Source organism: Salvelinus alpinus, chromosome 27 (assembly GCF_045679555.1).
Source record: "Salvelinus alpinus chromosome 27, SLU_Salpinus.1, whole genome shotgun sequence".
NCBI classification, from domain to species: domain Eukaryota; kingdom Metazoa; phylum Chordata; class Actinopteri; order Salmoniformes; family Salmonidae; genus Salvelinus; species Salvelinus alpinus.
Genome location: NC_092112.1, coordinates 42,888,800 through 42,915,732, shown reverse-complemented (window position 1 = coordinate 42,915,732; position 26,933 = coordinate 42,888,800). Strand labels below are relative to the sequence as shown.

The 26,933-nt window shown below is 43.2% G+C and overlaps 3 protein-coding genes across 13 annotated transcripts in view; 2 read left to right on the top strand and 1 right to left on the bottom strand.

Annotated features, from left to right (window-relative positions):
* The window catches only part of LOC139556632 (1-phosphatidylinositol 4,5-bisphosphate phosphodiesterase beta-4-like), a 148,398-nt gene extending 144,619 nt beyond the window's left edge, over positions 1–3,779 (top strand). For 7 of the 8 annotated variants that reach the window (XM_071370832.1, XM_071370825.1, XM_071370827.1 and 4 more), the window contains one exon: positions 667–3,779. In XM_071370832.1, the coding sequence (XP_071226933.1) occupies positions 667–735 (69 nt within the window). In that variant the 3' untranslated portion in view covers positions 736–3,779. The remainder of the gene's footprint in view (positions 1–666) is intronic. The other variant, XR_011671153.1, reaches the window with a different exon arrangement.
* Positions 3,780–6,940: 3,161 nt separating this feature from the next.
* LOC139556607 (lysosome-associated membrane glycoprotein 5-like) lies at positions 6,941–14,557 on the top strand. The gene is made up of 7 exons (XM_071370766.1): positions 6,941–7,800; positions 8,175–8,274; positions 9,230–9,408; positions 9,897–10,028; positions 10,232–10,328; positions 11,205–11,393; positions 13,193–14,557. Exons 2-7 carry the CDS (start codon positions 8,217–8,219, stop codon positions 13,369–13,371), a joined length of 834 nt encoding a protein of 277 aa, XP_071226867.1. The 5' UTR covers positions 6,941–7,800; positions 8,175–8,216; the 3' UTR covers positions 13,372–14,557.
* Positions 14,558–16,205: 1,648 nt separating this feature from the next.
* LOC139556606 (serine/threonine-protein kinase PAK 5-like) overlaps positions 16,206–26,933 on the bottom strand; it is a 112,734-nt gene continuing 102,006 nt past the window's right edge. For all 4 annotated transcript variants that reach the window (XM_071370763.1, XM_071370762.1, XM_071370764.1 and 1 more), the window contains 3 exons: positions 25,501–25,626; positions 18,304–18,438; positions 16,206–18,182 (listed from right to left, as the gene is read on the bottom strand). In XM_071370763.1, the coding sequence (XP_071226864.1) occupies positions 18,027–18,182; positions 18,304–18,438; positions 25,501–25,626 (417 nt within the window). In that variant the 3' untranslated portion in view covers positions 16,206–18,026. The remainder of the gene's footprint in view (positions 18,183–18,303; positions 18,439–25,500; positions 25,627–26,933) is intronic.

The window sequence follows — 26,933 nt, the reverse complement described above, 5'->3', positions numbered from 1 at the left end:
CTTTCATGAAGTGACCACAGATCTACCTGTGTGTGTCATTGGATATTCCCAGTCCCTCCCTGTCCCCCCCCCTTTGATTGGTCAACTTTTCCAACTCCAGTTTTCCTATTTCTGTTGAATCTGTTTGAATCTGATGGTATCTGCTCTGTTTAGTTCAAGTGGATTCTCTGCGGGTCCTTTCTACCTACAGATGATATGTTATTCTATGAGAGAGAGAGCGGGAGAAAGAGAGCGAGAGAGAGAGAGAGCTCGTCTTTGTTTTATTAAACTACATGGCGACCTTTTAACATGCAGCACTCAGGGGTGTCAGCAGTCAGTCCTGTCTACATGAGTCGTTGATCATTGTGATGAGTCATGGGAGCATTACTAAGCACAACGACCCAGGAGACGTTCTATTGCTGCTTCACTGCGAGTCTTCCTGACACCTGGATATCATGTCACGTTATGCTGCAACACTGGGGACGGGACAGGAAGGGTTCATTTGGGACCGGACCTAGTTTATGTAGTTGTGCTGTTAGTGTAGTTTCCATCAAGAAATGACTGTACTGCTGCAGTACAGTGTCGAATCCTGTACCTGCCTTTGGTAGGAGTCTGTGTGTGGATTCTTGCATTGGGAGGTGTGTGTGTAACAATGTGTAACAGTGTGTGTGTGTTGGTTCCCTCCAGGCCAAGGAAATCCAGCAGATGGTGAAGCTGGAGGAGGAGATGGACCGCAGACCAGCCACAGTGGTTTAACCACTCCCACCACCTGAGACACACACGGAAACACACACACACACACTGCCCAGACCAGCCACAGTGGTCTGAACACCCCCACTAACACCTGAGACACACACACACACAGACACTACCCTCTCAAACAACTGACACAGAGACCCAGACACACTCACACACCCCACTACACACACACACACACCCTAGATTCCGCCTTTCATCCTCAACCTGCAATATTGTCATAGTTCATAATTCTCTATCCATGTATATCTTCCTCTGCAATGAACCACTCCCACACACGGTCTGTCCTCCCATCTCTGACCACTCTCTGTTAGAGTTATCCCACGTGCTATTCCCAAACCCTGCCCTCCTTCACACCTCCACTGAAAACCCCACTCTGAGACATCCCCCAACTCCCCTGTGCTGCGGAGCCATTGGTGCAGACCAGTGATTGACAGTAAGACGAGCGACTGCTGTTGGAAGGTGGACGGGACATCCGAAACATTGAGAGACACAACCCACCTTCACCTTTCCATTTTTCCACCACTCTCCCATTCCCGGATCTGCTTTTTATACACCTCCATCCATCTTTTTGTTATCTGTTTTTAATGGAAGCAATGTTTGCAGATATTATCAATAGTCACTGTACACATACATAACGATACAGGCAACACACTTACACACACTTATTATCTCGTCTGCTCTTTCTGTTGCCATGACGGCTCAAACCGAAGTGAACAGATCATGTTTTCTGTTCAAACTCTTTTAAGACTTTTATTTTGTATTTTTAATGGTACCGGGTATCAACAACAGCACCAGAATATGGACGGGGAAAATACGTATATATTAGTTATGAATTTTATGTCCGCACAAAATATGTGAATTATACTGTATGCTACACAAGAGTTTAAGTAATGTCCTGAGCACTTTATATGTGGTAGGCCATCATAAGTGAATTGGAAAATGTAGCAGTGCACTAGGTTTCTCTGTGTTTTGATAAGAATGTAAAAAAACAAATCAAAGATTAAGACAAACGTTGGATGAACGTTGTTCGGAGGAAACCCAAAACCCAACGGCAGGAAGTCCTAAACACTGCGGCTTGTCCTTCATGCACCCTTTTTTTTATTTAATCAGAATGTGTATTATATGATTTTACCCCCCCCCCAAGAAATCTAAAGCCTACACCTGAGATTCTTTGATTCTTTCACACCGCCAGAAGTGTATGCAGGTGGTATGACTGTATAGACCGGTGTTCCTTCACTGGCCTCTCTAGCTATTTCAGAAATAAATAACCAGTTAATGTATTGTGCTTGTCAATGGCAAACGTAATAAGTATCTTCATAAACTCCCAGTGTGGATCCATTTTCAACAATATATACACTGCAATGTGTTTTCATAGACCCTTTGACTCCCTAGAAGTACATCAGCCTCATGTGAGTGAAAACACCCATCTAGCTCTGCTTATTCCACAGTAATGAAAACATTGTTTAAAATGACGTGCGCTCTGAGATGCACTTCTGACTGTACCTCTGCTGTAATATGATCCCTGTACTGTTCTTGCCTGTGCAATAGCCAGGGAGATTAGGTATGGTAATAGCAGGCTTATTACAACCTTGTTACACGCTTATTAATATCCCTTTACTGGCCTCTGAGCTAGCTGACGACACGTCCCTTAGCAGCTCGGAACAGTATGTTGTGCGGGCGTTTCTAGTTGATTTAATTTCAAAAACAGATATTCCTGTGCTGTGTTATCGGTGATGAAGCAAAGCTGTGTAGAGAACCACTTCATTGGCTATTGGAGTGAATATCAAAACCAACCATGTCAGGACAGGAAGTACTAGTTTGTTGTTGTTTCTGGTTTTGTAGAGACAGTGAGGATGGACTTAACAGAGGTGCATAGCTCGCTGTGTCTCAGCCATGATGACACAATGGAGTTGGATGAAGTTGCCCCTAACACCTGATCTAGGGTCAGATATAGTTTCATCCCACTTATGGTGAACGTTAGATTTGGGTAAAGAGTAGCCTAACCTCTGGCAGTGACAGTATTGGACAGGCGGCCATTTTAGTGAGAGATGCATTGTGGGAGTGTTGTTATGATGTAATCATGGGTACTGTAGTTTGTGTGCATATACTGTGTACACAGACAGACAAATGTGTGGTCAGGCGTTCATACTGCATGGCATTACACTCACAAAGATTGACCAAAACAGATATTACACAGAATACACAATAAGTGACAACAACCCCTACAGATTTTTGTACTTTTAAACGTTCTGCTGTATAATTCTGCTGTAGTTCACTCGATTGGTGTAGAGAGAGTATTGTATATATGGGAATGTAATGTAGTTAATTACTTTTGACCAAAATGTGTTCACCGGTGACCCTGTCAATCAAGGGCTGGGGAATAGTGCACTTCTGTTGGTTTCTGGGAAAGACAATTATCAACCCCTGTCCTCTTTCTTTTCCTTTCTTCTTTTCTCTGTTTCAGTCCATTTCATTATCTCTCTCTCTGGCACCTCACACTACATGAACGAACCCTCTCACCACATATCTAGTGCAGAATTACGAGTAAAAAAAAAAAAGTGCTTTTATATTTTATTCCATTGCTTTCATATGTGCCACTCAATGTCTGCTAGGACGTTTAAATTATTTTACGAATGATAAATGCCAAAATAAGGGGTTATTTATATAAAGGTATATAAATATATATATTATATATTAAATATAGTGTGTAGTTTAAGGCGATATGATGTTTTTTGCACTAGTTGAATGTTTCTGTTATGTGCGACTAGTACTACATGTAACCTTTTGCTCTCTAGTTTGTTGAGAAAGCAGATTATTTTTGCTGAACAATGATTTCCTTTACGATTTGTATATCCTCTTTTTTTTGGGTTTTCTATTTTGACTGTAGCTTGTCGACATACAGACCATCCTGTGAGTGTTTTTGTATTTATATCGTAGGCCTACTGTCGAACTTATAGCAATGAAAATACTGTTGTTACCCTGTTCCTTTAATACTGTTTTATAGTATGTGTACCAATAAACTATCCAGGTGTAAAATAAAACCTGTCTTCTTGCCTCTTTATTTATTGGCCTATAGGGATACCTAAAAAGAGCCCACCATTAACATATTTTTTTAGGAGCTGGAGGGATGGTCTTTTGCTCAAATTCAAAGTATTATGTAATAACTTCTATTTTGGATTCATTCATTCCACATGGTTTCAGGGTTAATTCCTCTTGGTTTCAGAGTTAATTTCTCTTGGTTACAGGGTTAATTCCTCTTGGTTACAGGGTAAAACAGAAGCAACTCAAAAGGGTTTAAGTTTGAAGGCGTAAAACAAAATCATTAGGTGTAATCAGTATTCACAGTATTGTTGAGTTTTGCTAGAGTGTTGTGGACTGCCATAGCGCAGTGGTCTGAGCAGCATTCTGTGGCCATGAGCATCATAGTTAGCTCCCAGTGCTGGGAAATATATATTTTTAAATGATTCTCAGAACCTTTTCAAACGTCCAAAACAGGTAGAATTGATCAAATGTTTTCCTTATTTTTGTGTGATTTTTGAGTTAATTGTGTTTGTTGTTCCTCTGGCTGCCACAAGTGACAGAGAACTTACTTCGTTGCGCCTTTTCGCCACCAAACTGTACAGGCCTTGAATTCAGACTGACTTACTCTGTTTGGCACAAGTCACTCAATTCCTTATGTACATTTCAGTCAACCGGTGGTTTGGAGTGTTCAAAAGTGTAAGACCTGTTCCTTTTTAACAGTGTGAAACTCTCCCAAGAATATCCCTGTGAATGTAAATGTTATGTTACTGTAAAAAAAAAAACATATCTTGGTTCTTGCCTTGTGAAAGGATGACAACTGAAGATGTATGTGTCATTGAGGGCTGAGAGGAGGGGGGGGGACGCCCACGCGTCTATCCCTTAACAATGAACCCTGGCAGGAGCTAGCGGTGGAATACTGTTCGCGTTCCAGTTTCAATAATCAGTTTCAGCAAGCGCTGAATTCATTTACAGCCCCCCAAACCACTACATACAAACAGGCGGTGCAGCATCTGACGCGCTTTATTCATAATTCAACTATTAGTGTTACCATTCGAAAACGTGAAAAAGTATGGTAATGATGTTAGCATTGTCCTGGCAACTCCATGGCTTTTCTTCGCTATAAAACAGCTTTGAGGGGTGACACCAAACCTGCTCCTCCTGACAGGGAATGCCTTTTCTCCAACATATCCCAACATTACAACGTTATTCTATCAGTTTAGTAATGTTGAAACTTCCGGAGTAGTCCAACGGACAAACAGGCACCAGAATCCTCCTCAAGTCCACGTCGAAAGATAAGGTCCACGGCGAGGGCTCTCTTGACGCGCTGGATAGGAAAATGATCGACTCCAAAACTGGGGGGCCGCAGATCCCCCTCGTCTCCTCTGTTCTGCTCCCCGACTGTCAGACCAGGTCCACTTTTATAGAAATGGTTCTCCATAGAGGCGCCAGGGTCAATTGTCAAGACAAGAGTGGCTGCACTGAGCTCAGTTACTTATGTGAAAAAGGTTACCTGGAGGCGGTGAAGATTTTGGTTAGTAACAATGCAGATCCAGCAGCCCATCCAGAGATGGTTGACGCGTGGGGGAACTGCGCTGATGTGCGCGGCAGTGACAGGTCACTCAACGGTCGTTGCGTTTTTGGTGAGAGCCTTCAAGAGACTGGGGCTTCCGACAGAATAAATTTGGAAACTCGGCGATGGAGGTGGCAAAATGTCTCGGCCACACAGACTGTTTTTATGCGCTCACCAGTAACAAACAAAAAAAAACGAATGAGAACGACGTTGGGGTTCAGAAAGATGGTCCTTCCCACGTCAGCTCGGATTGTAACGTAAATGAGGAGACGTTGGTGAGAAAGTTATTGGATCCCATTTAAGAGACCAGACGTTCTTCAGGCGTGTCTCCAAAGCGTGTACCGGACATCACATGGCTCCCGAGGGCTTCGGGTCGCAGAATAAAAAGAGTCAATGACTGTCAATGGATTCCATTGAGGAGTTTGAGATAGAGACCGACAGCCCTACATATCCACAGGGGCTGTTTGTATCGGTTGTCCTCACCCCCAACCCCCCTCCTCGATCTAACAACCTGACCTGCCCGAAAAACGTCTGTAAGGTCACCAAACCTGGGGGCAAATTGACCAGCTCTGACAACACCCTGAAGACCACCAAAAGCTGTGCGTCAATAGCTGCGACAACTGCCTCTCGTCTTGGTATCCTACTAACTGCCCTCACAGGGAACAAAGGAAAAGACGAATCGGATAAAGGACAAACTGAAAACAGCACCTGACTTTAATATGAGGCGATTTGACGATAGCTATTACCAGAAAATGTGCAGTTTGCCCACAAGTATCAGTCCTGTGCTACCTGACCGTTCAAAACTATGTGGAGAAACGTTCCACCAACTGCCAACACCAACATTGCAGATTTTACACTGCCTGTTGCCAGCTCCTCGACGACTTTAACAGTATTGGGCAACAAACTGTTACGGAGATTTACTTTCCCCGCGTTTCAACAGAGCGGGAAGGAGGCGCAGGAGGTCGCGTGTGGAGGAGATCCCGCCTCAGGTTCACCGCGAGGAATGCCGCGTTCAGAGACGTTTCCGCTGAGTACGAAACACCCTCAGATGGGGAGCAAGCCCAGCATAGACCGCATAAACGCCGTGAAGTGCGAGCTTGACTTCAATTTTAAAACGGCCCATTCTTATTAAACCGTATGTCTTGTGCGTCATGCGTAATAGCCAAATGTCCCATTGGAGAGCCGAAGTATTTGAAAGCTTTTATTCCCACTACTTTTATTCCAGAACTAGGCCTACTAACACACCGGATTAAACTAACCTACTCGTGATTTTAGATTGAGGACTATGAGATTAGTTGAATCAGGTGTGTTAGTACTGTTTTGGTCTGTAACAAAAAACTCTACTCTACTCCCTTGTATAGTGTTGGGAAGGGGGTGGGACAAACGTAAAGACATATCCACGGGGAAGCCTCAAGCACAAAGAGGATTCCTGTGCTACCATAAAGATGATGTACATTTACTATGAATAGCAAACGCCATCACCTGCATAGCTATTCATAACGGTTGTGAAAAATCAATAGACATGACATTTCTTTAAATCGTTTTCATGGTCTGCGTTTCTAATTATATTATAATTATTATCTTCTTAAATTGTGAAATATTAAGATGAACGACTTAATAACTATTCGTTTGTATTTAAAAATGGCAAGGGTTAGTATTCTCTGAAGGAGAGAGTATGTGTGTGTGTTTCCTCAATGTCAAGCTCCTTGGTAAGTTATAAAACCCTCACTAAACCTTGACTTTAGAAAACTGGGTCATTCTGAGTACTGGGTCAAGTATACTGAGAATGCTATCACATTTACAGCGCGTTGTAGGACTCTTTTTTCACTGTATGATGCAGATTGTATTGTTGCCTGTGTTTGTGAAGTGGAAAGGGGGGTGGAGGTGACTTGAGCCTAGAAGTGTCAACTGTCACAGCTGAACGGTTGACAGAGTTTTGACTCTGTCAGCTATTCTTTTCTGAGTCAGTCGCGTTTACGGACAATGTCCACTATTGCCAGATTACAAGCGATAAAGTCTAACATCATCTGACACATCACACATATTCATTCGTTTCGACTTATATGTTTAGTGACGTTTAGAATTGTTTTAATCATACACACACGGTAGTCAAGGGTATGTATTTACGCTGTATATTGTGAACAATGTCTTTGACAAAGGTGTGAGAGGAGGACACTGCGCGGGTGTCCTCAAGCCTGAGTTCACACACACTGAGCTGTGTGTGAGAGAGAGAGCGTTGCCAGACTGCAATCCACGCACGCACATACACCACAGCAGCTGCAATCTTGCTCAGAAGCAGAGAGGAGGGGGGAGAAACGATCCCCCTCACACACACACACACACACACCTCAGCTGCAATCACAGTGATGGAAACAGAAGCATTGCGGGACTAGCTGCGGTTGCTGCAGCGAAGCTCTTTGGAAGAAACAAACTTCCGGAGAGAAACTGAACTTCCTCCCCCGGTGAATCACGTGAGTCACCCAGAGGGTTGTTACCGGTTCACTGTCTGTCTGTTGGTATGTACAGGGGAAACTCTGCATTGCCGCAGGTGACGCTCACCTAAAGCTCTCTCATCGACTGAATTCAGAGAGAGGAGAGAGTCTAGAGCAGTACAAGGTGTTCAGACAGCGGCAACTGAACAACTGTGGCATTTTAATGCGCAGTAAACCGGATGCTATCTCTCTCACGTCCACCTGGAGATTTGCTGCATTCGAGATGATATGAGCGTGACTACCGGACGCTGAGCAGCGGAATCCCTCATTGCTTCCTTTCTTTCTCTCTCTCGCTCTCTCTTTTTTCTTTCAATCTCTCCCTCTCTCTCTTTCTTTGCGGGTTCACTACACAGGCTACCCGCCAGTTAGCCGTTTCAGCACCTGGAACCAGTACAATGGAGCGGCTCAGATTCAGCACCTTGGACAGCGCAGGACTTCTGCTACGTTTGTTCGGTAAGCGACGACTGTCTGTCTGTCTGTCTGTGTGTGTGTGTGTGTGTGTGTGTGTGTGTGTGTGTGTGTGTGTGTGTGTGTGTGTGTGTGTGTGTGTGTGTGTGTGTGTGTGTGTGTGTGTGTGTGTGTGTGTGTGTGTGTGTGTGTGTGTGTGTGTGTGTGTGTGTGTGTGTGTGTGTGTGTGTGTGTGTGTGTGTGTGTGTGTGCGCGCGCGTGTGTTGCATATGATATTTCGGTCGTGACTGCACAAAGCAGCCTGCGTGTCTGGCTGTCTTTGTGTGTGTGCGTGTGTGTGCGCGTGCGCGTGTGTGTGGGAGAAAGAGAGATACATTCCTGCTCAGTGTGTGCGTAGTAGCACATCCCCTACCTCTATTCAACGTCAGTGCAGTGAAAAGCTCATTGTGAGAAAAATACTAAAATGCAAGTCATTATTATAACATAGTGTATTAGACTCACCGGTATGGACATCTCTATGTCCTGCCCATTTTTCTAGCTTAGGCATGCAGTGAGATTTAAAATGTATACTACATCCGTGTCATGTAGCTGGGTATTGTTACATCTAAGTGGGCAAATGTACTCAAGCGAAGCTATAGGTTCTCATTCATTGCTCCCAACAGTTTTCCTCTGGGAGACAAGAAACCCCTTTGAGTCTAATCTTTGATTCTTCGGGCTGCCTGGTTTTGCTGATCATGCATGTTGCATGGCATGCACTCCAGTTTGTAAGAGCATTGACAGTAAAACACATTCCCGTGAACCATCTTTCATTATACTATTGCCTACAGATTCTATTTCATTCTATTCCTTCTGCAGACCTCACATGTTTTAAGCATATTCATTGCAATATCGATGACGCAAAAAAAATAAAAACATATAAACGGTCATGTATTTGCCACTCTATTCCCACTGTACTCTACACTGCTGACATGACCCTTACACAGTACCACCCGGTTTTCAGGGATCCTGGCCCGGTTGACCGTGACGGCTGAGCAGGAAGGAGAGAATCTCTCCGGTCTGTCCACCAACCCAGATAAAGACATCTTCGTGGTTCGGGAGAACGGGACCACCTGCCTCATGGTCGAGTTCGCTGTCCGCTTCACGGTCCCCTTCGACGTCCTCGCGATCAACGGGATAGACGTAAGTAACAACTCCGATATTTCATGGCTCTGTGTTATTTTTTGACTTCGCATGTAAGGTGTTCAAGTCAAGATTTCATATACAACTGCGTAGATAATACAGTTAGTTTAACACTACTTTTCATGGCACTTACCCTTTGGACCGTATCCTCACTATAATAGCCTGGTATACTGATGGGAATGTGTGGGAGGACACAGCCCGTCAGACTTCGGTTGTCAACTTAGACTGACACTGACACATTTCTGTATGTGAGAATTTACTCTCATTAAGACACACATGGGGCACTCATGCCACGGTATTACGCGCGGTGGGCTGTGCGTAAAATGATGTGCTGATATTTTGGAAACCCATATTGGTCGACTGTAGCAACAGCGTGCCAGTGTGAAACAAGTCATATTATCATCAAATAAGACTAGTCTATTGAGAAACGCATGTGATCATCACAATCAATCACACACTGGTGTTTGTTGCCCTTCTGTTCTCTGCAGCTCATCACGGAGAATGCGTATCTGGCTCTGCCTCGCGGGGCAGATATTGAAGGGAAATGCGGGAACCAGGACGCGGATATACACATCTCGTGGAAGGATAAGGCCTACACACTCCGCATCAATTTCGTCAAGGTTTGTCCCCTACTGTGAAACAGTCAGTAGGCAAGCGCGTCTAATTACAATTACCCAAAATCATTAAGAGCGTTTATCCCGCGTGGGATTCTTGTAAAAATATGTTTAGATAACAACGCCTACACATAACATCCGTAATGTTCTTCTGCTGGTGATGACTGTGTGTGTGTGTGTGTGTGTGTGTGTGTGTGTGCGTGTGGCAGGAAACCCGTGACAAGGGAGATGAGGTGTGGAAGATTAGCAAATTGCAGTTTGTTTATGACACCTCGGAGAAAACGCATTTCATCAACCCATACAACCGTGAGTAGCATTTATATCCCACTCAGCATTTTCTGTGTATGTTTTGCGTTGAATAATTATTTAATATTTGCACCTAACGTGTGCAATAAAGAAAGGCAATTCACATACGTCTTAGGCCTTTGGATATTTCGGAGTTTTTTAAATATATTTTTTTCTTCTACAAAACATTATTCTTATTATTATAATTCTAATTATGATGTTCCTGTTTAATAGTTCTTTTTCCGTCACTTTTGATTTATTTCAGTAATTTCGATTAGACATATGATGAGCTAATGTTGAAATTCCCGTAGCCTACCCCACCAGCACAGTTTTTGGATTCAGTATTAATCCACATTTTAAAAGTCATGACGGGACAGGCAGAAGTTGAACACGGAATTATTGAAAGAAAACGGTGACTTTTTTGCTGGATAAAAAGCCCATCTTTTCTGGACACGCTATTGGTGTGCATCTGCCGCAGTGTCCGTTTTACGTGTGTGTAGAAACAAAGTGATTCCTATAGCCCTACTACGTTTTATGCTTAGACGTTGTTAAATTTCGATATTTGTTCCAAATTATTTCATAAATATTCATATGAATATTCTATTATTCCAAATTTATTTCAATATTTTGTAGTCTTTATTTTACTTATTTATATAAATGTTGTGTTTTTGTGTTTCTCTGTATGAAATGCATGCATGCTTGTGTGTGCATGTGTAGATGTGCGTGTGTGTGCTTCCGGGATTGCCTGTTTGTGTCCGCACGTCTGTCTGTCTAGCTAGCTGTGTGTCTCACTTTGTCAGTCTTGTGGGAGTTTCTGTGCTCTTCTTTTTAGACCTACCTACTCATATAGTATGTTTCCTCACGTACTGAATCCTCCTATCCCATCTCTCCATCTAGCTGGGAAGCACACAGCCAGCTCCCACGGTCTGTCAGCGTTAGTGACCCCTGCTGGCCGCTCGTATGTCTGCGAGGCTAAGCAGACACTCACCCTCATCTCCAGTGACCACCAAAAGGGAGTGACTGTCGCCATGAGTGACATTCAGATCCAGCCCTTCGACATCAACTCAGACTTCATGTTTAGTGAAGGTACATGATCTAGCCATGACATCATACCAAGCCATGTTCAGTGAAGGTATAGCACAACAACCTACGGCAGTACTCGTCTCGTGTGAAGGTATAGCACAACAACCTACGGCAGTACTCGTCTCGTGTGAAGGTATAGCACAACAACCTACGGCAGTACTCGTCTCGTGTGAAGGTATAGCACAACAACCTACGGCAGTACTCGTCTCGTGTGAAGGTATAGCACAACAACCTATGGCAGTACTCGTCTCGTGTGAAGGTATAGCACAACAACCTACGGCAGTACTCGTCTCGTGTGAAGGTATAGCACAACAACCTACGGCAGTACTCGTCTCGTGTGAAGGTATAGCACAACAACCTATGGCAGTACTCGTCTCGTGTGAAGGTATAGCACAACAACCTACGGCAGTACTCGTCTCGTGTGAAGGTATAGCACAACAATCTACGGCAGTACTCGTCTCATGGCAAATGTTGCAAAATCAGCAAATGTCCCACCCATGTCAAATGTACAGCCCAGTGTAATAAAGGTTGTCACCTTGCCGAGAGATATGACACTAATGAGAATGATGATGATGATAATGAGAGGTTACCGTGCAGTAGTATTGGAGAACTTATCTCACAACCCCTACAAACTGCACCCCCCCCTTCCTCGCCCTCTCCCTCACCCTCCTTCTCTCTCTCTCTGGGGGGGCTGGTTGCTGCAGTTTGAAGAGCATGGCTGCAGAGGAAGGGAGGGAGGAAGAGAGAGAAGAGAGAGATAGATAGAGGGGAACGTGAGAGAGGTCATTAGGACTTTATGGCTGTAGTTATAGCCCTGTCCTCAATGCAGACTTTACGACTGTAGCTAGATATATACTGTCAGTCACTGTGTCCTCTAAAGGCTATCACTCTTCTCTCTCTGGACTGCAGTAAACTAGACTGCGTTTTGCTACAGTGCCCTTCAACTATAGTGTTTATTAACCCTTGGTATACAGTGGCCTTTCATCTGGTACATACTGTATTAACCTTTAAAGCCACATTCTCGAAAATCTGCAAACCACCAGAGTAGGCCACCATTGAAAACATAAGCAATGAAGAAAATACATCCCATGATCCAGGACATCAGAAGGTTATAGTACATGTAAACAGTACTACATATCGCTTACCTCATATGAGCTAAACTAGTTTAAGGCCCTGACTGTTGCCCTTAAATATGACACTTTCTAATTTAGAGACCAGTGAGACTGTTTCTGGGACATTTCGACCTCATAATATTATGTGTTGACCTTTGATCTAATACTAATCAGTGAGGTCATGCTACTCTCTCACATAGAGGAGAATCTTCTCACTGTGGGCATGGGAAAAACTAAAGGGACCTGACTCACCAGTGAACTCATTTTGAATTTCCTTATTGGTTAAAGTTAGGTTAGTGTAAAGGTTAGGGTTTAGGGTTAGGGTTAAGGTTAGGATTAGGTTTGCAGGCCAATCATGTAGCTTTAGTTGCAAACCCATGTGTAGATAGAACTGTGTGTGTGTGTATGTGTGTGGGTAACACGCTCGCACACATGCACACATATGGACAGATAGACAGAGAGACGCGATAGATAGACAGACAGACGCGCACGCGCGCGCACACACACACACACACACACACACACACACACACACACACACACACACACACACACACACACACACACACACACACACACACACACACACACACACACACACACACACACACACACACACACACACACACACACACACACACAGTTCTATTCACACATTAATGTATTCTGTGTGTGTGTTTCACCCTGCAGCCTATAAGTGCATCACTGACCAGCGGGAACAGCTGGAGGAGACTCTTCCTCTGATCCTGGGCTTCATCCTGGGCCTCATCATCGTCATCACGCTGTCCGTCTACCACTTCCACCTCAAACTGACCGCTGTCACCCAGCCACAGCTGCCCCGCGACCGGTCCATGTACAAGAACATGTAAGGAACCGGACATTGAAACAAACACTATATGACAACTCTCCATGGTCAAGGATAATACAGTAGAACAACATTCCAAGACTCCCCATGTTCAAGAGCATCTAAGGAATCAAACATTAGATCAACATCGACACAATGACTCTCCACGTACAAGGTAATAGGACATTGAAACAAGCACAACATGATGTTCAAGACATGTAAGGAATCAGACACTACAGATCACTACGACTCTCCATGTTCAAGGATATAGGACATTAAAAACAAGACGACATGACTACTCTCCATTCAAGGATATAAAAAAAATGGTACTAGACTACGATTACAACCACAACGCTCCTGCCTCTCCAAAGTCAAACCAATGTGACTTCCCCTGCTCTGAACTCCCCATATATTGGAGAGTAGGCCATAACTTTACGGAGGCCTAACTTGCGATATGGCTAACTTGAGATACGTGTGCGTAATTTGGAGCGTTCTCGTAAAATCCTGCATTGAAGTCATTTGGAGACTTGCGCAACATTCGATTTACGCACACGTTTCCCCCCCCCCCCCAGTTAGCATTCCACCTCTGTGTGTTCTGTTGTTTATGTGTCCAGAAATCGCCGTTTTGTCGAGAAGCCTGCGCTTTTGTCGTCATCCCCCACCATCACTTGTCTCTGTCTTTTCTGTAAACGCGCTACAAAAGAAACCTCGCAGGTAGCAGGTCCAGAGTTGATGTTCAGCTGAAGTTTTTACCTTCCTAACTCCAGTTTTGACTTTTTGTTTTCGAATGCAATCATAGTGGTGAAAGTGGACAGTGTTGTGGTGTGTATGTACACTGTGCAGAGGTGTTTCCATGGACTTCAGAAATCATGAAAAATAAATCATTACAGTAATACTTTACTTTGGTATGACGGATCATTTTCCAGATCTGACTTTATGGAATTATATCAAGAACAAAAAAAAATGAAACGTAAATAAAACAAAGGCAAACATGGTCTGTAAAAACGTGCCCCCCCAAAAAATATTTAATACATTTATCTCATATCAGAATGTCAGAAGAAGAACGTTTATCATTGTGAAAGAAATGTGCAAAGATATTTAAGATTTAAAAATAATAAATGTACACTATTTTCAAAAAGACTATGCATAGAAAACTATGCTGATGCTACTTTAATGTTCACTGAAATAAATTTTACAGGAGATATCCTAAACCGGTGTAAGCCTGTTTTTCATGTTTCTTTTGTGTATGCTCACTATCAAACTCGTCTACTACCTTTAGACAGCTTTCATTCGCTCAGATGGTTGGATAGGCATTGTAAAATAAAGTTCAGTAGGCTGTTTTTTAGATACTACAGTTGCCAAATATTTCAGAACGTGAGAACAAAACATCAAACATTGTCGCACTGAATGGACTTAAAAACTGAAAGAAATGGGGGGGGGGGGGGGGGGGTAACATTCATCATACTCATCAAAGTCTTCACCATGAGTCCTCCATGGGAGCGGCTGAGAGCTGCGACTGAACCTGGGTGATCGATGCTCCTGTCCGGCATGGCCGAGGCGTCGAGGCGGAGATGGAGTATTGATCTCGCCGTTTGACACCGGGCCGTCAGAGGAAACGCAATATGAGTAAGTCCAATTGAAATAAATGGAGCACGCCTGACATCCACAACTCTCTGTTTGAACACCACAGACATCATTAATCATATCGCCTTCAACATATTTGTTGTCTTCTTCTAATGCCTCTTAAGGGGAAAGTAATCAAAAAAGTAACTGAAAGTAATCAAATGACTTCACTGAGTTTGGGTAATCCAAAAAATTGCATTACCTGTCTTCCTTTTAAGGTTTCTTCCTGTGAAAGAGGATTTTTATTATCCTGGGTCAAACCTTAGAGAATGATAGAGGCCTTTAGTGGCCAAAAGGCTGTTTTAGCATGGGCAGCACCATTGAGGGCTTCCACCATGCTTCCGCCAAAGTAGTCAAAGTAGTCAACTGGGTGGGGATTCCTATGAGTTGTAGCCTCAATGGCGCTGCCCATGCTGTCACAGATGCTATAATGACACAGACATAAAGATGAGTCCTCTATCTATCTCTATGGGTCAAACCAAATCAATATCCTATTCTAGTTTCCTTCCGCACAGGAACAGAGCTAAGAGGGAAAAAAAACAATGGCCTCCTATATTGTCTAGTCACGTGATGCGTGTATCTATCTATTAGTCCTCTAGTCGTTTCAGCTAAAGAGGCAAGGCTATTTTGGAGACACACCAGTGTCCGCTGAAGTGCCCCGCTAAACATTATTACGTTATTACGTATGTTTAGCGGCATATTCAATTAAAACCCATGGTTTGGTATTTGGTATCAGGGATGGGCAAAAACATAATTATTGGTAATCTGTAGTGTTATGTGGACAAGGTGGGATATAGCAAGCAACTAGCGGCAATGGGAGATATCAGCACCATGGACAGCATTGAACTGGGAACCTCGCGATCTGAAGTTCAGAACCACAGGACAGTGGTCAGCGGTGATCTCAAGTACAGCTGCAACGCCACTGGCCACTGGGAAAATCCCATTTGTTGGATAAGACCTAAACAGGAAGCAATAAGCCTGCAGGCAGACTCCTATACCAACATCCATATTTCAGTTCAAACATACTTTTAGAATTGTGAATTATAGGTTATAGGATTAAATGTGCACTTATTTGAAATTAATTGAACTATTCTTGATTCTTTGAACTATACAACAACATGCAAGAATGTGTATTTTGTATTCATTTACTCTGTAAATATCTGACTGTGGGTTTAAAGGCCCTCGGATTGACCCTGGGTTTGTACAGATGAGAGTGTGGAAAAACACATGCTACACTTGTCAATGTTTTAATGGGCTTTTTTAATTGAAACCAGCTTCACTGATAACGAACATGCAATATCACTGTACAAGCAACACCACGGATAGTAGTACTCATTCAAGTCCAGCTCTCACTCACTCACTCACTCACACGCACACATGTTCATATTTACATCTCACAGTGAATGATGGGTTAAAAACAAAATGTGGTTACACTTTCCAATTAGAACTGAGTATCAGATCGCGGCACAGTGTGTGTGTGTGTGTGTGTGTGTGTGTGTGTGTGTGTGTGTGTGTGTGTGTGTGTGTGTGTGTGTGTGTGTGTGTGTGTGTGTGTGTGTGTGTGTGTGTGTGTGTGTGTGTGTGTGTGTGTGTGTGTGTGTGTGTGTGTGTGTGTGTGTGTGTGTGTGTGTGTGTGTGTGTGTGAGAGAGAGAGAGAGAGAGAGAGAGAGAGATAAGGAACAGATGACAGCCAGGATGTGTGAGAGTAGAAAACCAGACCTTTTATCATTGTGTGTGTCAGACTGAGAAGCTCAGATATTGCTATAGGAGTCTTGTATGAGTGTCCATTGAATTTATAGGAGTGTCATGATGGGTAAAGAAAACGGTCTCTTTTTCAAATAAACTGATATCTTCTCTTATCGTTCCACTCAAACAGTGCTACGTGGGATTTGTAAAAATGACATTTTTATAAAGATTAATAAATGATGGCGATGATGGATATGCTTGGGGTATTGCTTGTATGATATAACCTACATCACTGTTTGTCTGGCTGTTGATATTTAGAAACGTAAAACAAAAAGAAAGGCCACACTACCAAAAAATAAACCTTTCAATTCAAAAAAAAAAAAAAATACTTTAAAACAGCATACAAAATTCTGGCCTAACCCTTTTTTCCACACTCAATGGAGGTTCTGTCCACAAATGTGGGATAATAAATATATTCTTGTTCATTTTTGTAACAGTTAGGGGTTAAATTCTTAATGAAAAAATGGATTATTATTATAAACAGTAGGAAAGATCTTCGCAGAAACTCTGATTTCTATGTAATACTGCCCATATCACAATGGTCACGACACAATAAAATACTGCAAATTATCAAAACTGTACAGAAAAACTTACATATTTCTCTAAAATACATTTTCACTGTTAGTGTGAGAAAAGAGAAGTGAAGAGAGCGATGTTTTTATTCCACCAATAGGAGAACAGCCTGTCTTCTAGCCAGACTAAGACACATCCACACCGCTCCCACTCAGACATCACCAAATACTCGTCAACACCAAATGCTGCTTCCTGATTGCTCTGAGATCTACTGCTCATGTCTGGGGCGGTGGGTGTGTCTCATAGGTCCCTCAACACGGCTGCCAGCCAGGCAGTGTCAGCTGATCACTGCACACCGTCTACGCTCAAGTCGATGGCTACTACAGTATAACTCTACAGGACTCACAGACAGCCTAGTAAGAGAGGAAACTGCACTGGGAAGACCCACCCTACAGATCTCTACTGGTCTAACAGCCTAGTGAAGCCAAAGAGTACGAACCAAGAGGCTAGCATTTGTTAGCATTTGGCGCCCGTATAAGCAATAAGCCTGCCACAGAAGACTGAAGAAGAGACTCCTACAGTACAGTCCCCTATGCTCCAGTGTTGAACTTTATATAGTATTTTTCAAAATAGAAGATATCATGTTTTTCTTTCATCTTTTCTTTGTAAATAATTCCTCTAGCTAAACTACTTCTCGGTTACAGGTGTGAGTGTTTGTTTTAGTGGCGCAGTCTCTCAGGTCATGTGGGTGTTTGTTTGGCAGGGTGTGTGGCGCCGCCCTGGTGGCGGGAGGTCAGGTCAGCGGTGGCGGTAGTGCCTCATTAGGGGGACGATGCAAGATGGGGGGCCCGAGAGCTTGAGGAAGGGGTGCTGGAGCAGCTCCTGGGCTGTGGCTCGCTGAGACGGCTCTCTAACCAACATCAGGTCGAGGAAGGCCCTCATAACCGACGATACCTGAAGGAGAGAAAAAGAACACATGACTATTTACTTGATTTAGGGGAATAACTGACATCAATAAACATTTCTGTAAATGTGCCAATTCAAATGATAATGAAAAATGATGAACCCTGCTGACCTTGTGTGACTCCTTTAGCCGTGGGGGCAGGTTGTCTCGTATCCTCCTCATGGCCTGTAGAGGGGGTTCGTTAAAGTACGGGGGTTCCCCATCGATCATCTCTATCACCATGATGCCCAACGACCAGATATCCACCTAGCAGGCAGTGTGAACGGTGTTATTGTCTTTTTTCACAGCTCACTCTCTACAACATTATGCAACGGGTGGGCCTAATCCTGAATGGTGATTGGTCTATTCCACTATGACGTTAAAATGCCTATTTACTCTGTGCCATATGTCTGCGCAATCCACTGTCTCATCAGCCAAGCAAGGCCAGTTTTAAACACGATCTCCACTCTAAACAGCATCTAGACATTATCTCACATTTCTTCTCGACTAACATGTTGTTTTCAACAGAGGAGGTTTGTATAAACCTTGCTGTCTGTCTCTCTGACATTTGCAACTTTGTTTCGATATTAAAAATGAGATCTCCAGCTGTTCCATGGTAATGAACGTGTCGGGGACGAGACAGGCAGCGTTTCTCAGCCAGTCGGAATCATGAATCAGCTGGCATCGTTTTTATGGATACGTACAAAGAAATGTCAATTGGAAAAAGATAAAAACGAAACGAAGTGCAGCTAGTTTGAAGTCTTTCCAGCTTCGGTTTGAAGTGGTTGTGTTAGCGGTGTTGTTGGCTAGCTCCTCTGAACAACATCTTCCTGACGAGAGAGCACATTTTCTATGCCAGGCTGTATCCAAATAAATGTCACTTGGAAAACAACTTAAACAAATGCAAATGCTACTGTTGTTATTCTTTTTTAACTTTGACCTGACTGTATGTTAGCCGTAGTTGGCTAGCTAGCAAACAAGGGATAAGAACGTTGCCAGCCAGTATGGAAATAGAACGTTTAGAATGAACGACTGGGTACAGAACAAAAAGACTGAACGACTGGGTTGCGCTTTAGGAAACCGAACCCATAGAATGAATGACCAGCCGGCTTGGGTAGCAACCCCAGATTTGTGTCGGGACAATATCTTGTGGAAGGATGAAATAGTATGAATAAATTCATCAAAATAATTTTAAAAAATGAAAATATGTCAACCATTATTTGAATATGTTGGTAACCCATTGCATAAAATTGATAATGCCCTCGAAGCAGGTGTTTGGAGGATACAGCGCATTAGGAAAGTATTCATGTTGTTACATTAAAGCCTTATTCTAAAATGTATTAAATACACATTTTTCCTCATCAATCGACACACAATACCCCATAATGTCAAAGCAAAAAACAGTTTTTATACATTTTTACAAATGTATTAAAAATATAAAACTGAAATATCACATTTACATACAGTGGGGAGAACAAGTATTTGATACACTGCCGATTTTGCAGGTTTTCCTACTTACAAAGCATGTAGAGGTCTGTAATTTTTATCATAGGTACACTTCAACTATGAGAGACGGAATCTAAAACAAAAATCCAGAAAATCACATTGTATGATTTTTAAGTAATTAATTTGCATTTTATTGCATGACATAAGTATTTGATACATCAGAAAAGCAGAACTTAATATTTGGTACAGAAACCTTTGTTTGCAATTACAGAGATCATACGTTTCCTGTAGTTCTTGACTAGGTTTGCACACACTGCAGCAGGGATTTTGGCCCACTCCTCCCTACAGATCTTCTCCAGATCCTTCAGGTTTCGGGGCTGTCGCTGGGCAATACGGACTTTCAGCTCCCTCCAAAGATTTTCTATTGGGTTCAGGTCTGGAGACTGGCTAGGCCACTCCAGGACCTTGAGATGCTTCTTACGGAGCCACTCCTTAGTTGCCATGGCTGTGTGCTTCGTGTCGTTGTCATGCTGGAAGACCCAGCCACGACCCATCTTCAATGCTCTTACTGAGGGAAGGAGGTTGTTGGCCAAGATCTCGCGATACATGGCCCCATCCATCCTCCCCTCAATACGGTGCAGTCGTCCTGTCCCCTTTGCAGAAAAGCATCCCCAAAGAATGATGTTTCCACCTCCATGCTTCACGGTTGGGATGGTATTCTTGGGGTTGTACTCATCCTTCTTCTTCCTCCAAACACGGCGAGTGGAGTTAGACCAAAAAGCTCTATTTTTGTCTCATCAGACCACATGACCTTCTCCCATTCCTCCTCTGGATCATCCAGATGGTCATTGGCAAACTTCAGACGGGCCTGGACATGCACTGGCTTAAGCAGGGGGACCTTGCGTGCGCTGCAGGATTTTAATCCATGACGGCGTAGTGTGTTACTAATGGTTTTCTTTGAGACTGTGGTCCCAGCTCTCTTCAGGTCATTGACCAGGTCCTGCCGTGTAGTTCTGGGCTGATCCCTCACCTTCCTCATGATCATTGATGCCCCACGAGGTGAAATCTTGCATGGAGCCCCAGACCGAGGGTGATTGACCGTCATCTTGAACTTCTTCCATTTTCTAATAATTGCGCCAACAGTTGTTTCCTTCTCACCAAGCTGCTTGCCTATTGTCCTGTAGCCCATCCCAGCCTTGTGCAGGTCTACAATTTTATCCCTGATGTCCTTACACAGCTCTCTGGTCTTGGCCATTGTGGAGAGGTTGGAATCTGTTTGATTGAGTGTGTGGACAGGTGTCTTTTATACAGGTAACGAGTTCAAACAGGTGCAGTTAATACAGGTAATGAGTGGAGAACAGGAGGGCTTCTTAAAGAAAAACTAACAGGTCTGTGAGACCCGGAATTCTTACTGGTTGGTAGGTGATCAAATACTTATGTCATGCAATAAAATGCAAATTAATTATTTAAAAATCATACAATGTGATTTTCTGGATTTTTGTTTTAGATTCCGTCTCTCACAGTTGAAGTGTACCTATGATAAAAATGACAGACCTCTACATGCTTTGTAAGTAGGAAAACCTGCAAAATCGGCAGTGTATCAAATACTTGTTCTCCCCACTGTAAGTAAATGACCCTCTGCTATGAGACTCGAAATTGAGCTCAGAAACATTCTGTTTCCATTGATCATCCTTTCTGCAACTTGATTGGAGTCCACCTGTGATAAGTTAAATTGATTGGACATGATTTGGAAAGGCACACACCTGTCTATATAATGTCCCACAGTTGACAGTGCATGTCAGAGCAAAAACCAAGCCATGAGGTCGAAGGAATTGCAGAACCAGAAGTGACAAAGGTGACCAAGAACCCGATGGTCACTCTGACAGAGCTCTAGAGTTCTTCTATTGAGATGGGAGAACCTTCCAGAAGGACAACCATCTCTGTAGCACTCTACCAATCAGGCCTTTAACGTAGAGTGGCCAGATGGAAGCCACTCCTCAGTAAAATGCACATGACAGCAGTAAAATGCACATGACAGCCCGCTTAGAGTTTGCCAAAAGGCACCTAAAGGACTCTCTGACCATGAGAATCAAGATTCTCTGGTCTGATGAAACCAAGATCGAACTCTTTGGTCTGAATGCCAAGCGTCACGTCTGGAGGAAAGTATGGTGGAGGAAGCATCATGCTGTGGGGATGTTTTTCAGCGGTAGGTACTGGGAGACTAGTCACGCTCGAGGGAAAACCTGCTCCAGAGAGCTCAGGACCTCAGACTTGGGTGAAGGTTCACGTTCCAACAGGACAACCACCCTAAGCACACATCCAAGACAACGCAGAAGTGGCTTCGGGACAAGTCTCTGAATGTCCTTGAGTGGTCCAGCCAGAGCCCAGACTGAAACCCGATCAAACATCTCTGGAGAGACCTGAGCTTGAGAGGATCTGCAGAGAAGAATGGGAGAAACTCCCCATATACAGGTGTGCCAAGCTTGTAGCGTTATACCCAAGGAGACTCAAGGCTGTAATCGCTGGCGAAGGTGCTTCAACAAAGTACTGAGTAAATGGTCTGAATACTTATGTGAATGGAAACTGCACCGCCCAAAACCGCAAGGCTCTCCAGAAGGTGGTGCGGTCTGCAGAGCGCATCACCGGGGGAAAACTACCTGCCTTCCAGCACCTTATGTCACAGGAAGGCCAAAAAGATCAAGGACAACAACCACCCGAGCCACTGCCTGTTCACCCCGCTACCATCCATCCAGAAGGCGAGGTCAGTACAGGTGCATCAAAGCAGGGACCGAGAGACTGAAAAACAGCTTCTATCTCAAGGCCATCAGACTGGTAAACAGCCATCACTAACACAGAGACGCTGCTGCCAACATACAGACTTGAAATCATTGGCCACTTTAATAAATGGATCACTAGTCACTTTAATAATGCCACTTTAATAATGTTTACATATCTTGCATTACTCATCTCATATGTATATACTGTGTTTTATACCATCTATTGCATCTTGGCTATGCCGCTTGGTCATCGCTCATCCATATACAGTGGGGAGAACAAGTATTTGATACACTGCCGATTTTGCAGGTTTTCCTACTTACAAAGCATGTAGAGGTCTGTCATTTTTATCATAGGTACACTTCAACTGTGAGAGACGGAATCTAAAACAAAAATCCAGAAAATCACATTGTATGACTTTTAAGTAATTAATTTGCATTTTATTGCATGACATAAGTATTTGATCACCTACCAACCAGTAAGATTTCCGGCTCTCACAGACCTGTTAGTTTTTCTTTAAGAAGCACAGCCAGGGCAACTAAGGAGTGGCTCCGTAAGAAGCATCTCAAGGTCCTGGAGTGGCCTAGCCAGTCTCCAGACCTGAAGCCAATAGAACATCTTTGGAGGGAGCTGAAAGTCCGTATTGCCCAGCGACAGCCCCGAAACCTGAAGGATCTGGAGAAGGTCTGTATGGAAGAGTGGGCCAAAATCGATGCTGCAGTGTGTGCAAACCTGGTCAAGAACTACAGGAAACGTATGATCTCTGTAATTGCAAACAAAGGTTTCTGTACCAAATATTAAGTTCTGCTTTTCTGATGTATCAAATACTTATGTCATGCAATAAAATGCAAATGAATTACTTAAAAATCATACAATGTGATTTTCTGGATTTTTGTTTTAGATTCCGTCTCTCACAGTTGAAGTGTACCTATGATAAAAATTACAGACCTCTACATGCTTTGTAAGTAGGAAAACCTGCAAAATTGGCAGTGTATCAAATACTTGTTCTCCCCACTGTATTTATATGTACAGTGGGGAGAACAAGTATTTGATACACTGCCGATTTTGCAGGTTTTCCTACTTACAAAGCATGTAGAGGTCTGTAATTTTTATCATAGGTACACTTCAACTATGAGAGACGGAATCTAAAACGAAAATCCAGAAAATCACATTGTATGATTTTTAAGTAATTAATTTGCATTTTATTGCATGACATAAGTATTTGATACATCAGAAAAGCAGAACTTAATATTTGGTACAGAAACCTTTGTTTGCAATTACAGAGATCATACGTTTCCTGTAGTTCTTGACTAGGTTTGCACACACTGCAGCAGGGATTTTGGCCCACTCCTCCCTACAGATCTTCTCCAGATCCTTCAGGTTTCGGGGCTGTCGCTGGGCAATACGGACTTTCAGCTCCCTCCAAAGATTTTCTATTGGGTTCAGGTCTGGAGACTGGCTAGGCCACTCCAGGACCTTGAGATGCTTCTTACGGAGCCACTCCTTAGTTGCCCTGGCTGTGTGTTTCGGGTCGTTGTCATGCTGGAAGACCCAGCCACGACCCATCTTGAATGCTCTTACTGAGGGAAGGAGGTTGTTGGCCAAGATCTCGCGATACATGGCCCCATCCATCCTCCCCTCAATACGGTGCAGTCGTCCTGTCCCCTTTGCAGAAAAGCATCCCCAAAGAATGATGTTTCCACCTCCATGCTTCACGGTTGGGATGGTGTTCTTGGGGTTGTACTCATACTTCTTCTTCCTCCAAACACGGCGAGTGGAGTTAGACCAAAAAGCTCTATTTTTGTCTCATCAGACCACATGACCTTCTCCCATTCCTCCTCTGGATCATCCAGATGGTCATTGGCAAACTTCAGACAGGCCTGGACATGCACTGGCTTAAGCAGGGGGACCTTGCGTGCGCTGCAGGATTTTAATCCATGACGGCGTAGTGTGTTACTAATGGTTTTCTTTGAGACTGTGGTCCCAGCTCTCTTCAGGTCATTGACCAGGTCCTGCCGTGTAGTTCTGGGCTGATCCCTCACCTTCCTCATGATCATTGATGCCCCACGAGGTGAAATCTTGCATGGAGCCCCAGACCGAGGGTGATTGACCGTCATCTTGAACTTCTTCCATTTTCTAATAATTGCGCCAACAGTTGTTTCCTTCTCACCAAGCTGCTTGCCTATTGTCCTGTAGCCCATCCCAGCCTTGTGCAGGTCTACAATTTTATCCCTGATGTCCTTACACAGCTCTCTGGTCTTGGCCATTGTGGAGAGGTTGGAATCTGTTTGATTGTGTGTGGACAGGTGTCTTTTATACAGGTAACGAGTTCAAACAGGTGCAGTTAATACAGGTAATGAGTGGAGAACAGGAGGGCTTCTTAAAGAAAAACTAACAGGTCTGTGAGAGCCGGAATTCTTACTGGTTGGTAGGTGATCAAATACTTATGTCATGCAATAAAATGCAAATTAATTATTTAAAAATCATACAATGTGATTTTCTGGATTTTTGTTTTAGATTCCGTCTCTCACAGTTGAAGTGTACCTATGATAAAAATTACAGACCTCTACATGCTTTGTAAGTAGGAAAACCTGCAAAATCGGCAGTGTATCAAATACTTGTTCTCCCCACTGTACATATTCTTATTCCATCCCTTTACTTAGATTTGTTTGTATTAGATAGTTGTTGTGGAATTGTTAGATTACTTCTTCGATATTACTGAACTGTCGGAACTAGAAGCACAAGCATTTCACTACACTCGCAATAACATCTTCTAACCATGTGTATGTGACCAATAACATTTTATTTGATAGATTTGATTTTAAATGTAATATTTCAGTTTTTTATGTTTTATACATTTGCTAACATTTCTAAAAACCCATTTTTCCTTTGTCATTATGGGGTATTGTGTGTAGTCTGATGAGGGAAAAAACGACTTAATCCATTTTAGAATAAGGCTGTAACGTAACAAAATGTGGAAAAAGTCAAGGGGTCTGAATACTTTTAGTCTCGGGCCTGACAACACCCGTGCCAATATATCCTCCAAACACCGGCTTCTCTCACTTATTCAGACATTTGAATGTGTTATTTGGCAACATGTGTTCTTACCTCTGTGCCGTAGGGTAACCGTGAGATGACCTCTGGTGCCATCCAATAGGGCGTGCCCACCAGAGACTTCCTCTTGGGCACCTCTTTGGACACTTGGGCGCAGAAGCCAAAGTCTGACAGCTTGATCTGTGGGAACAAAACATATTTGGTTGATCATCTCAACGTGTTAACGATGGGAATTTTCAGAGCACTTTCGTACATGGGGAAACAAAAATCCCATATAAAATTCAAGTTTTTTTTAAATCTTAATTGATTTTACCAGTATACATTGTGGATGTGTGTTGCCTTTTTCTGAAAATATATTGAGGTACAGTATGAATATTTCACAAATTTCACAGATTGAACTCAATAACCTTTTCTTTCAATCGAAACCCTCTGTGTTTTTACCATTATATGGAACATTGACCTCTTGGGACGAAGAGGTTTTCATATAAGCCACTCTAATCCTGCTTCTATTATCCCTTAATTAGCCATCCATCACATTCCAGCAGCTCGTTAAGAGGCATTAGGCTGGCTTTAATTAATAAGGACTGGGTGCTAATTGATTATGATCTCCTCTCCTCTCTCAAGTCCTGCAGTCAGAGGCACTTGAGGAGTTCGTACTGCATCACTGGCAATAGCACAGAGGTAGGTTATTGTGTGTGTGTAGGGCAGAGTTTAGTAACATTATGTTGTAAGTAACATTGTATCATTTGGCGTCATGTGAGAAACTGGGTGTAAGGGTCAGTGGCGTGTATTCACGGATGCCAAGAGAAGACAACCCCCCCCACACAATTTAAAAAATAATAATAATAAAACAATCTCTTTCGTCTCTCTGTGTTTCATAATGTTCCTTCAATTCGCAAGAGGCTGAATGTACCCCACCAGAAAAGGCATCTGTGAAAGCAAAACAGCGCCCCTCTGTCTCGGTATGTGTAGGCTCTCTGATGCTGTCTGATCGAAAAGAGTATGACATTGTTGCCGCCCATAGAATTGAATGCAAGGGAAGCCGGCGAGCATTTAGCCTCCCTTGATGAAATATGAATAAAATAATAGCCAATCAGCGTTGAGCTAAACTAAGTGAGCTCTAATGTGAATGGTCCTGGTGCACCAAAAGAAGTGTCAATCACATCGCACCGAGAGCATACTTCACTGACAGAAACTCCTGCATCTCGTTGTGTTGTTGTCCTCCGGTGGCTAACTAGCTAAAATTGTCCCTTTCCTAAATTAGCCATGGATGAAGATAGGGATTTGGACTTGTGATTTTACTTAATTCTCCATACAGGCCAATGATTATAATGACGATTCTGATCCAACCATAAATTCATACATTGTGCCCCTGGCCTGAGAGGATGGAAGTTCAATATGTACTGTAGCTAGATGTAGAAGGCTAATATTAACAAGCTAACGTTGCCCATTTAAGGAAGTTAGGCTAGTGAGCATGTTTTTAAGCC

What these genes read in the sequence shown, in the direction of transcription:
- LOC139556607 (XM_071370766.1), top strand. Translation starts at nt 8,217, where the DNA reads ATGGAGCGGCTCAGATTCAGCACCTTGGACAGCGCAGGACTTCTGCTA. An exon ending in ACTTCTGCTACGTTTGTTCG is followed by an intron (nt 8,275 to 9,229) that starts GTAAGCGACGAC and finishes CCCGGTTTTCAG; the next exon opens with GGATCCTGGCCCGGTTGACC. An exon ending in TCGCGATCAACGGGATAGAC is followed by an intron (nt 9,409 to 9,896) that starts GTAAGTAACAAC and finishes TGTTCTCTGCAG; the next exon opens with CTCATCACGGAGAATGCGTA.